The 12,122-nt window shown below is 41.1% G+C and overlaps 1 protein-coding gene across 1 annotated transcript; it reads left to right on the plus strand.

Moving 5' to 3' along the window:
• Positions 1-752: 752 nt before the first annotated feature.
• CA3 (carbonic anhydrase 3) lies at positions 753-10,128 on the plus strand. Its single transcript, XM_019926340.3, has 7 exons — positions 753-1,003; positions 1,742-1,939; positions 4,132-4,250; positions 5,955-6,047; positions 7,119-7,181; positions 8,037-8,192; positions 9,145-10,128. The coding sequence occupies exons 1-7, from the start codon at positions 970-972 to the stop codon at positions 9,262-9,264; spliced, it is 783 nt and encodes a 260-aa protein (XP_019781899.1). The 5' UTR covers positions 753-969; the 3' UTR covers positions 9,265-10,128.
• Positions 10,129-12,122: the final 1,994 nt, after the last annotated feature.

The raw sequence follows: 12,122 nt of genomic DNA on the forward strand, positions 1-12,122 counted from the left end.
GTTTGTGGCCTTCCAACAACCCAGAAGGTTCTCGACTTTTCGTGAGCAGACTTACAGCTCACGCAGTCGGTAAATCAGGCTCCTGCTCTGCGGTAACCTGCATCCAGATCTCTCCCCGATTCCCGAGACCCAGCCCTCGGAGTCCTGAGGACCAAAGGGACCCATGAGGTTAAGAAATGCTGTCTGGTGTGGTTCCAGGGATCTGGCATCGTCAATCTCTCAAGAATAACAGAGTTAGAGAGCCTGCCCTCCGGCCTCTTTCTTCCCATCCTTTGCTGCTAGGATTTTACAAGTTGCCTGCAAGGGAGTCAAACATGGGTCAGGCAAACAAACGTGTTCTTTCCAGCCACCGAAACCGGATCGCTGGAGCGAAATCAACCCGCAGAAGCATCTGGAGACCGCAGCCAGACGGGCAGCCTGCGCTAAAAGCAACTTCTAAGAGAGGCTGCAAGTGCCGGCGGGGTGCAGATTTTAGTTGGAGGCTAAGCACAACTACCACGCCCCATCCCCCCTTACCAAAAAAAAAGCTTGGAGGAGGGAGGGAGGGAGGGAGGGAGGAGAGGAGGAGGCGAAAGTCGCCGGTATTTCTGCACAGCGGCGCGCGGGGTTAGAGAGCCGTGCAGCTTTAGGAGCGGGGAGGGAGGAATAGAAGGGCCAGGAGAAGCGCTTCCCCGGAGAGGGGAGGGGAGGGGAGGGGAGGGGAGGGGGAGGGGGAGGGGAGGAAGGGGAAGGATGCCCTCCGCCCATCTCCCCCCACCCCGACAGCTGTCCAGCTCTTGGAATTCATTGGCTTTCCCACTCCGCCTCCCAAATACCACCCCAATCCTGTTTAGCCCCCCACCCCACCGTCGCTGACCTAATAAGGCCATGCAAGTGTGGGGGGGACCTATATAAAAGGTGAGGGCTCGCAGGGACTGTGCACCGCGGAGGAGAGAAGGCAGCAGCCGTCCAGTGCCCAAGAAAACGACCATGGCCAAGGAGTGGGGCTACGCCGACCACAACGGTGAGTGTGGGCAGCGGCTCCCGGTCAGTCCGGGATGGTGCTGCTCAGAAAGTGCGCAACTCCAGCAAGTGCGGTGGAGTCGATGGAAACTTAACATTTACCGAGCACTTCCTGAGTGCCAAACACTGCTGACCCTTTTACTTTATATCTGATTTAGTTCTCCGTGGTGTGGAGCTGTTATTACTCCCATTGGAGGAAACTCAAGCGCAGAGAGGTTCGGTAACTAGCCCAGATCACAGTGCCTCTGACGGAGAAGTCAGACCACCGAGGGCCAGTTCTCACTGTCCCCTTCTCCATGTACTGGGCAAGCACTTAACCTCTCTGAGCCTGGTATTGGTCTAAGCTGCTCTGCCTGCAGCTCTTGCTTTTCCATGGGAAAAGGAATATGGATATGCTCTGAAATCTACTTAGGGTCAGTGTTATTTTATTCCAGCTATATGACAGAAGATGGCATTGGTAAAACGTGATGAAGTCCACTTCAAGAATAAGGCTCTGAGGCTATATTTGAGCAAATACATGGAAAATTTGAGGAAATACATGGAGTTAAATACAGTCTCCAGGTACACTATTAACAAAACTATGAACAGGTCTTAAACACTAAGCCTTGTATTGCCCAATCTGATATACAAGACCTTTTCATAATCACTGGCTAGCCTCTGTGTATTTTGCTGGTTTAGTCACTTAGAGGGCTTGGATTGTGCCACCAAATAAATAAATCCCTTCAATTTGATTTCCCAGGTCCTGACCACTGGCATGAACTTTACCCGATTGCCAAGGGAGACAACCAGTCGCCCATTGAATTGCACACTAAAGACATCAAGCATGACTCTTCCCTGAAGCCATGGTCAGCATCTTATGACCCCGGCTCTGCCAAGACCATCCTGAACAATGGGAAGACCTGCAGGGTTGTGTTTGATGATACTTATGACAGGTCAAGTAAGTATCACACTTAGGTAGAGACACGTGACCATTTTCAACGTCCATATTGGCAAAATGTGATTTATGACACAGCAACAGAATTGGTGGGAAGTGGGGTGCACTTCTTCTCTGAAAAAGGAGATGACATTTAACTTTGCTCTAGTCTTGAAGAATTATATTTATACATAGAAGAGGGATGTCTCACTCTCTAATGCTGGTCACCCAGGCTGCTACAAAATGGCCCCATGCCCAAGCTAAAAGTTGGCAATGCATTCCTGAAATGAAGCTTGATAGGGAGGTGATGGTAATGAGTCCAAATGAGTGTTCTTCAGGCTCTGATGGTCTGCACCTGAGGGGTTTTCTGTTTCCTAACCAAGGCCTGGAGAGCAAGGCTCCCAGTCCCCAAAGTGGCACAGATTCCATTCTACAGAGCAAGGAACATAGCAAAGAAACCAAGTAGGTTCTCTCTTCCTCTGCTGTGTGGGTAGGGGCCAATCCAGGGGAGAGAGTAGACCCACTGTATGAATCAAGAAGACTTGCCTTCAATGCTTCAGTGGGGTTCATCTGACTAATCATTTTGGTGAGTGTTTTTGAAGAATCTGACAATTTCTCCTTGAGTTGTGATTTGTATTTGTGTGAAAATGAAAAATCTCATGTTAAAAAAAAATCTCTTCATTTCACCTACACTATTAAGCAAATCAATGAAATAAAAGAAGGCTAATTAGAAATGCTTTATTTCACTGTGAATGAAGTAAGAATCTACCTTTAGCATTTTGGTGCTTGATATACAGTAATACATTTTCCTATAACCACATTTGTAAAAAAATTAAAATTATCCTTACTGATGTATAGGAATGAATATTCTCAATGATGTTGTAGCTAAAGAGTAATAGTTATAATTTCTACCTACTAGCAGGTTCCAGGTAAGGAATATCATAAAAATATATTTTCTTAAACAATAATCTCGTTGGTATCTGCTACTTTTTTTCTCTTCTCCATTTAAATCAAGTTCCATTCTGAAGGATTAGTAACAAAATTAAACAGCATCTGTTAGGTTGGATCACATGAAAATGACTCTTTGTAAGCAAAAATGATTGATTATTGACAATTTCATATAATTCATCCTAATAAATTGGACTCATATGACCAAATAATAACTGTTCCTAGTGGTTGGATAGAAAAAAATGCAGTTAATCAAACCACTCATTCCTACATGACCAAGCTTATACAAGCCTTGTTCTATTGTTTTAGACCTATACTATGGCTTTCAGTGTGCCATTTCAGCACCAGCAGTTGGTCAATCTTTTCTAGAATAGCTACGCTCTGAATTTTATTTTGATCTAGCTTATGTTGCTAAATTTTGATTTTAGGGTTTCTGTATAGTTTCCAATATCCTTTAGAAAATATTTGAACTTCTAAATCACTCCCCAGGCTGAATGAAGTGGAACCAAGTTAAGTGCCAGGTTGGGGTATTTGGACAGCAAACTCACATTCATGCTATGGAGAATCATCTTGTTTAGGGGCCCACATTGATTGATTCCCTGGGAAACTTCTGAATTTTCCATTTCATCTCATTTGAGTAAACACAGTCTGAATTAGACATGGATGAGAGCTCTTGCCTGTAGTACTAAAGAAAAGTGTAGTGAGGCAAGACATGGAGAAGGAATTCACATTTGTTCAGTGATGACTGTGCTGGGCACTGTGATGAGCAGTTTAAAGCCCTTAATCTCATTTAATCCTCACAGCAGCTCTGAAAGGTCAGTATTATTATCACCTTCAGAGAGATGCAGAAATGGGTTCAGAGGAGTTTAGCAATTTGCCTGAGATCACACAACTAGCAAGGGGTGGGGCCGGGATTGGAACCTAAGTCTGCCTGGCTCTCAGCTATCCTGTTCTCTCCAATGCACCCACACAACAGACCTGTGCTTTGCTTGTTTTCATTGCCCATCTCCTCTTTTAATTTTATTTTCATACATGTTAAATTGACATTTAAAAAATAATCAAACAAGCAAACAAAATCAGAAGGACAGAGAAGAGAAAGCATTTATTTTGATATATTCCAAGACTTGACTTTGTGAGAAAGAGACCAGTGTGCTTGGGAATGGCACCATCAGCCCAGCCCATAAAGCTTAGGCTATAAGGGCTGTTTAAAGCAGGGCTCTGTAAAAGAAGTGTGAGTTCACTGCTGACCTAGCTTCTCTGAATCACAGTGCTGAGAGGTGGTCCTCTCACTGCACCCTACCGGCTTCGCCAGTTTCATCTTCACTGGGGCTCCTCGGATGATCACGGCTCTGAGCACAGCGTGGATGGAGTCAAGTACGCAGCGGAGGTAGGAGGAATTGCCGTTACCTACTCTGGATCTCACCCAGTGAAAACTGAAAACAACAATAATGACAGAATAGCATCCAATGCGTTTGCTTCAAGCCTGTAGTTATGAAAAGAGCTGCAATAGTTTAGCATAAACTGAAGCTGCCAAACATTCTAGGTTAGACAGTTAAGAGAGTGTAGGTGAGTTAGTGTCATGCGTGAAGAATTTCAAGGTTGTATTTAGAAATTGGATAACAGCTTAATAATAATAATGTTTAAAAAGCCAGGGACCTGACTGGAACTGAAAAGATAATGGTAGCTAATACTTATTAAGTGCCTACAAGTACTAATTCATTTGATCCTCTCAGCACACTATGAGATGGGCTACAGGCAAGGAAACTGAGGCACAGGAAGGTTACATAACAAAGTCACACAGCGCATGAGTGCTAGACCTGTGCTCTACCTTATGCCGATTGGCTTCTTAGTTCATCATCCTGCCCAGTGCTCTAAGCTGCCTCTTTTACAAGACTGTGGTGCTTTAAAAATAGCACTTAGTAATTCTGGCTAATGCTCATGCTCTAGTCTCTTAATGAAGGGTGTGCATATGTGTGTGTATGTTTTTATATGTACATATGTACTTATACAGAGATAGCTAGATACAGATACACACAATTTAATATGAACAAATACTACTCTCTGTTCCAGTTAACCCATTAAAGGAAGGCATCAAATTACAAGGAAATAAGACAAGCCTCCTGCATGTTCTCTGTATAAAGCCAAGCCTATAAGGGGTGACAAATGCCCTGGAGGTGAGGATAATTCCATTTGTACTGCCAAACTTTTCCAGAGGCAGACTCTGGTCAACCATAGGAGCTGAGACAGAAACCTTGGAGCCACTTGTGGACACTCATTTAGGCAGCATCATTAGGCAGCCTAACTAAATTTGACTAAACAGTTAAACTAAACTATAGGAGACCCGAAGTACTTCCCTGTGATCATTTCTCTACAGCTCATCTAGACAGCCAGTGACAGGATAAGTTAATTGAGAATGCCTTCCAGACATCTTCCCCCACAAATGGGGAAAGTTTAGTATATTCCTTACAAATGTGGGCAAGGCTTGCAGTTTGGTCTTTACATGTGGGATTATCTCACACTTTTGGTCTTGAATAAAATACTTCTAAATTGTCATGAACTATTGTATTCTCTTGCCATTCTATATAATGCAATGTGAAAATTTTGACTAATTTAACTAGTGTCTATGTTATCACCTTAACATTATTAAGGTAAGGTTACCACCCGGTTCTAGACCATTTGTTGCTGAAAGGAGAGAGGCATGAAGACACGTAAGAATTTGTCCCCTTATTTTTCCTCTCCTACTTCCCAGTTAATTGTGACTTTAGAATGCTAGCAGATTCCTGTTTATAACTCTGTGTTTCACTGTTTGATTTGGTCAGAAAAAGGACTAATGTTATACACAACTAAAATAATATTTTGAATTGGTTTAACGAAAGTTCAGTTTTCACCGATTCTACCTATCATAACTTTTAATTTGAACCATTAAAAGTCTTACCAAAATATTGCATGTTAATTTTTAGAATTCTGTCAACTTCTGTGAGAGTGTTCAGCAACCTTAAGACTGTATAATTATTGGGTTTATTGTGAATAATTTTATACTTATTTCCTTATTTTGGGAATTTACCTCATAACCTCTGTTCTATGGTTTCAGCTTCATTTGGTTCACTGGAATTCAAAGTATAACAGTTTTGGAAGTGCTCTGAAGCAACCTGATGGAGTAGCTGTGGTTGGCATTTTTCTGAAGGTAAGGTAAAAATTGACCATATATTTTTTACAAAGTTTAGTTCCTTATCAATGCTGAAGTTTTACTCCCTCCTTTTATTTAAAGGGGAGAGAGGAATGAATTTCAGTATTCATTCAACTAGTCAAGATATTTCTGTTAGGATCAGATCAAAATTTTTTGCTCTCCCTTAGAAGAGTAACTTTTGCCATACTTCAGTACCCTTAGCACTTCTAAATTTTCTCAAGATGCAGGATGTGTGTGTGTGTGTGTGTGTGTGCGTGTGTGTATGTGTGTGGTGTGTGTGTAGGGGCAGTGGAGATGGAGCCTTTGAAGGAGCTTATTTCAGTGGCAGTGAGGGCAAGGGCAGCATTGTTCATTACCCTTTCCTGCTACTCCACGTCAATTGCAGGGGAAACCAGAAAAGCCAATGTTGGGAACATCTGTGATGCCGAGTCCCTGGCTGGACATCCACTCGGCTTAGGGTGGCCACCACTCACATGATCCCAGGCTAAGATAGCACATGGAATGTGTGTGTTGTTGAGCCAGCCTTGGTTTAGAGAGGACTTAGTGTCATTAACACATGAATTTAGTGCTAACATAATCTAGATTTTAAGCCAGAGGTGAAAATCTAGCTTCTTTCTTTTTGAATGACCTAATTTGTTTTATGTTCTGAATTCACTGGGTCATTTTCAGTGCTTGAACACAGTACTACAGGAAGTGGAGTGGGTCTGAGCAGAAAGACAATGAGTTTAGTTTTAGATACATTGAGTCCATCCTAGCTCTAATTCTATTAAAAAGAAAAGTAGACTGACTTCACAGAGAAGGTCAAGGACATAGATGTAAATCAGCATGTAATTTGTGGTTTTGTACTACAGAGGCCTGGAGTCTAAGTTTAGTTCAGAAAATATATACTCTAAAATCTTGGGGGGGGGGGAATAAACTTATGTTTTTGCTTAGTACAAGATATTCTGACAGATTTATAAACACTAGTGGTGGATGGATTAAAATTAGTTTTTAAGACAATCTTAAATTATGGAGAAGAGAAAAATATAGTTGTTGGTTTTCTTTTTCTTTTTCTTTTTTTTTTTACAGATAGGACATGAGAAACACGAGTTCCAGCTGCTACTTGATGCGCTGGACAAAATTAAGACGAAGGTAAAAAAAATCATTTTCCCTCCCATAACATAAAAGCAGGGTATGTCAAATTTTTCTTTTTACATTTTCAAGTGTATTTCTTTCACCTAAAATCTGTTAGTAAGTTTGATGAATACGCTAAGCATACATATGAAAGCAAATGCTATTATATTTGTATGTATATTTTTATGGTTTATAGTTTTTAGAGCAGTTTCACATACATAAGTTTATTTAATCTTCATAGTCAACCTGTCAGATAACTATATTTTTAACGAAGTGTTTGAGAGAGAAGTTGAGTGGTGTTCCCCTTCCCAACACACACACACACACACACACACACACACACACACTTACACACATGCAGAGGTACCAAATGTTTGGGTCCTAGTGTTTCCCTTTCTCTCCTGGGTGGCACCTGTATATTTTAAATCTTAACAGTAGATTCTTCTACTTAGCAGACTCACTTTAATTCTTTCTGTTCTAATCAAACGCTTTATAGTTTTACCACCAGAGAAAGTAAGTATTCTGAGTATGATATTCAATAAAAATGCAAGCCTGTTTTGTATCATCGAGAACCACAGCATTAACTTGTATGAAATATCTCTGTTACAGTTTAGAATGAGTTTGTCCTTTTTCTTGAGAAATGATAGATTTATAGTGCTACCTAGAGTGAATAAGGAATAAAATCGGCTGTGGCAAAGTCATACCATGCAAACCGGCCTCCCCTATCTGCCCTTTATTTCTGAAAGGCACATACTTGTTCACAAGCTCCGTTTTCTCTATTGCATTTGAAATCCATTCTCCCCAAACGGTGAGACGCTGCGGCAGGCGATGCGCATGCGCCCGCTCACCGCGCTGGGTCCCGCTGTCTCCCAGGGCAAGGAGGCGCCCTTCCCGAACTTCGACCCGTCCTGCCTGTTCCCCGCCTGCCGAGACTACTGGACCTACCACGGCTCCTTCACCACGCCGCCCTGCGAGGAGTGCATCGTGTGGCTCCTGCTGAAGGAGCCGATCACCGTGAGCCACGAACAGGTGAGCGGCGGCCGCGGGCCGGCTTTGAGAGCACGCTGACTTACCGTCGCCGGCGGGCTCTGTGAGATACAGACGCTAAACTGAAAATATAAAGCAGTAGATGCTTACCAAACAGCTCTGCGACTGGAGACTTCATAGTTTGCCCCGGTTAATTACGATCAGCCTGTTTAACTTTCTAAAACTCAACTTCCAAAGGGTACCAGGCTAAATGCAAAAACATTTAAAGGTGGTGGTGATGCTGAACAATGCCCAAGTTTGTGCTCTAGAAACACTGAAGGGTACAGATCCATATGAGTTAGACTTTGCTAATTTGGAGAACTCCCAAATACTGAGCCCTGTTTAGGAGATGGAATGGTAAATACAGGTCTGGGGAGAAGATGCTGGTGGAAGGGATTGAACATCCTTGTGAGGTGTATACTGGTTCCCCAGTTTTACAGCTAAGTAGGTTGAGGCTCAGATAGGTTAAGCAGTTTGCTCATGATCACACAGCCAAGGGCAGGATCTGAGATTGCACCTCCAGTCTGTCTGCTTTCAACACCTTGGACCTCTCTCCTCAGGCCTCCCTTCTAAGTGTTCATGTAAATTGACTTCATTAACTTATGCAATGAAGGGCCAGTTGAGCTTATTGTTTGCACTGTCTTCCATTCCTACATAAGGGATAGATTTCATACTGATCTGTCGAATTAAAATAATTGTTTCAGAATTCAGGAGGAAAAGGTTTTGACCAGAGGGTATGGTGATCCTGTATAAAAGGAAGAAAAGTGTTTTTACAAATTTAAAAGAAAAAAAAAAGTTTTTGTTACTCAGAACCAAATAACTCTCACTGCACATTGGAGACAAGTTTTGTAGTTTGCTTGTTTAGAAAGCTGACGATTTCTAACTCTTTGTCACACGCTTAATGTGTCCACTTTGTCCGAATGTCACGCTGACAGCCTTCCCTCGCCCCTTGCAGATGGCCAAGCTGCGGAGCCTCTACTCCAGCGCGGAAAATGAGCCCCCGGTGCCCCTGGTGAGGAACTGGCGCCCTCCACAGCCTGTCAAAGGCAGGGTAGTGAAGGCCTCCTTCAAATGAGGCTGCTGGAGCTTGCCCTCTTCAGGAAAGGAAACCTACACTGCAGAGTTTGGTTCCTTGTCTCCTTTTGGTGCTTCTTACTCCAAGTATATTTCACTTTTCCATACCAAGCAATGAAGATGAGAGATGTGATCACCAAGAAACCGGAATTAACTATTGACAATTGATCTAATATGAAAGCATTTGGCCTTTTTAATAATCACCTTTCCTGTAAAAACAACATTTCTAGTAAGATTTCAAAGAAGAAGAAACAGAGTTGGAAGAGGAAAGGTAGAGAAAAATGGCTGTTGGGCACCGTTTTTGTGTCATCTTAAATTTCACAGAACTTCAGTTTACTCTTTTCATGTTATGAGTTATCCATCTTAAAGAAATAATGAGTAATTATATACGTGGGGGTAGAGGTGTCTGAAGATCGTATAGCAATTCAGCATAAGCCAGAAATTAAAATGACTGTGGATACCAAGAATTGAGATGATGATGTGTTTTAACCTTTAAATAAAACCAATAAGAGGTCCATCACTTATTAACATTTCAACTACTGTAAAGATTGCCTGGTTTTGATTATCAATGAAAGTAAAATACACGGACTAGGAGTTTTTAAAAATATTTGACCCATTATTTGAACACTTTCTTCATAAAGATGTTGACTTTATCCTAATATTTTTCTGTACCTGAAGGAGGGCCATTTATTTTTCATTTTACTACTTTTATCTTTGCATGCTTATTAAAATAAAAACTGCCTCTGATATCTTTCTAATTTGAGTGTGGGATTAATGATTCCTAGAACATGCAGGAGTGAATGCCTGCACTTGAAGTAAAAGCAGTTGTACTGATCATCAAAACTAATAAAGACATGAATGTAAACAGTTGAGTGTTGTATTTTTTAAGGAGGGAGAACATTGTAAGTTTGTTTTTATAACTGAAGTGACTCAAATTCTGAGTTGGATTGGAAGCTACATTCCTTGTAGAGCAGCTGAAGCAATTACTGGGGGCCTTCCAAGGAAATTGCAGTCCGGAAGATGAATGTGTAGCCATACATTTGACAGTGTGGACTAGTTTCCAGAGGCCTCAAAGTTGGTTTAGGATTCTGGGGTCCATACCAGTACCATGGTTGCTAACTTAGGGGCATGGAATCAAGTCAGACTGTAGCCTTTATGTCATTTTTTTTTTAAATGTGCATCAAGGTAACACCAGTCTAACAATGCAAAAATCCATACATTGGGACCTTCAAAAATATCTTTAGACATAAAGTCTAATTTTGCAGTTAGTGGCTTTGATAAATCTTTTATCACATCACTGGCTAATATGTTAACTTACTTTCAAAAATGGCAGCAATAATTGAATTACCCTAAGGAATGAAAATGGTCTTGGGTCAGGAGAGTCCTGCAATGCTGGAAGTCAAGTCATGTGACAGAGTCCTAGGAGGCTAATGTTACTTAATGGTTTACCACTTGGGTCAAGTAAAACCAGGTTGGTCAGTGCAAACTGGTTGTATTAATTAAACTCCTTGAAATTAGGAGGTGTGGAGCTTTCATCAGTTAGTGGTAATACACAAAATGATTCTCTCAGGGTACTTGGTAATGCTGGGAACACTCTAAAAATGTACCCAATGTACACTCTTATGCGGTGGAGGAACATATGACTTAATTCTAGCTACAATGGTGCTTACACAAGCTTACACAGGCTGGAACAGTTTTAAGGAAAAATGTCTAATCAAGAGAAGGTATCTCCCTAGACCATGAGCTCCATTAGGGCACAGACATTACTCTTGTACACTAACATCCCCCTTTTTGCCTAGTATGGTATCTGGCACTGGATAAGCACTCAATAAACATTTGATTTCATGAACATAGATGAACCCAGGACAAATACTCATCTTCTTTAACAACACAGGATTAAAACTAATACTGTTTTTTGCTCATCTCATTCAGTTTGGGTCTCCTTGGAAAATGATCTCTTTAGCTTCAGGTGGTAGCCTTCCAGTAGAACATATATTCCCTGCCCCCCCCATCCAAGTCATTGCCAATGATCACAATTATCACCCAACTTAAAACTTCCTCTCAACTTCTCCCTGCAACTCAAAGTGCTGAATTATTATAAATGTCCATTAGAATATTGAAACCACACTTGTGTCCTTATTCAGTGGGGGGACAATTTTCCTGATCGTGCACAGTCTTCCAAACAATTACATTTTAGGCATACACAGCCTACAGAGGGGACATGGCTAGGAACTGCTGTGGTGAAAAATGTTTCCACATCTGCCAACTTTTGTTCTTCAGATATAATCATTTCAGATATTTTAAAACTTCAGCAAAGGGCAGAAACTAATTTGAATGACGTGTGTTATAATAGATGATTATATCCTTAAAAGTCTATGAATAGGGCATCAACAATAAGAATTTACTGAATATAGGGCATTACTACATTTTGAGAGGGTGTACATAATTCCTACCCCTTTAATGGGGAGACAGAATATATTTATGAAGAGGTAAATAACTATTCAGAACCACTGATCCAAAATTCTTTACGTGCAATCAGTGAATACTTGTGTAGATGAATGGGAAGTATTCTACATAGAACATGTAAAACTGAAGATTTTGGTGTCTAACTATAATCATTTACATAATTAAATAAATATGGGTGAAATTGATCAACTATAAACAAGCTTGGATAGATGTGAAAAATTAGTATGTCAGTTACTCAAATAAGAATTGGCACAAATAAAATTGTTCTAAAAGAAATACATATGGTCCAAAACCACATCAGATACCATGTATAAATAAAGTTAATGAGATTTTAGTTTCTCCTCTAATACCCTCTTATTTGATATTAAAAAGGAACTGTGGACATGAGCAAAA

Source organism: Tursiops truncatus, chromosome 17 (assembly GCF_011762595.2).
Source record: "Tursiops truncatus isolate mTurTru1 chromosome 17, mTurTru1.mat.Y, whole genome shotgun sequence".
NCBI lineage: Eukaryota > Metazoa > Chordata > Mammalia > Artiodactyla > Delphinidae > Tursiops > Tursiops truncatus.

Coding starts and splice junctions, on each gene's coding strand:
- CA3 (XM_019926340.3), top strand. CDS start 970: ATGGCCAAGGAGTGGGGCTACGCCGACCACAACG. Junction 1,004..1,741: donor GGGCTACGCCGACCACAACG/GTGAGTGTGGGC, acceptor TTGATTTCCCAG/GTCCTGACCACTGGCATGAA. Junction 4,251..5,954: donor GAGTCAAGTACGCAGCGGAG/GTAGGAGGAATT, acceptor CTATGGTTTCAG/CTTCATTTGGTTCACTGGAA.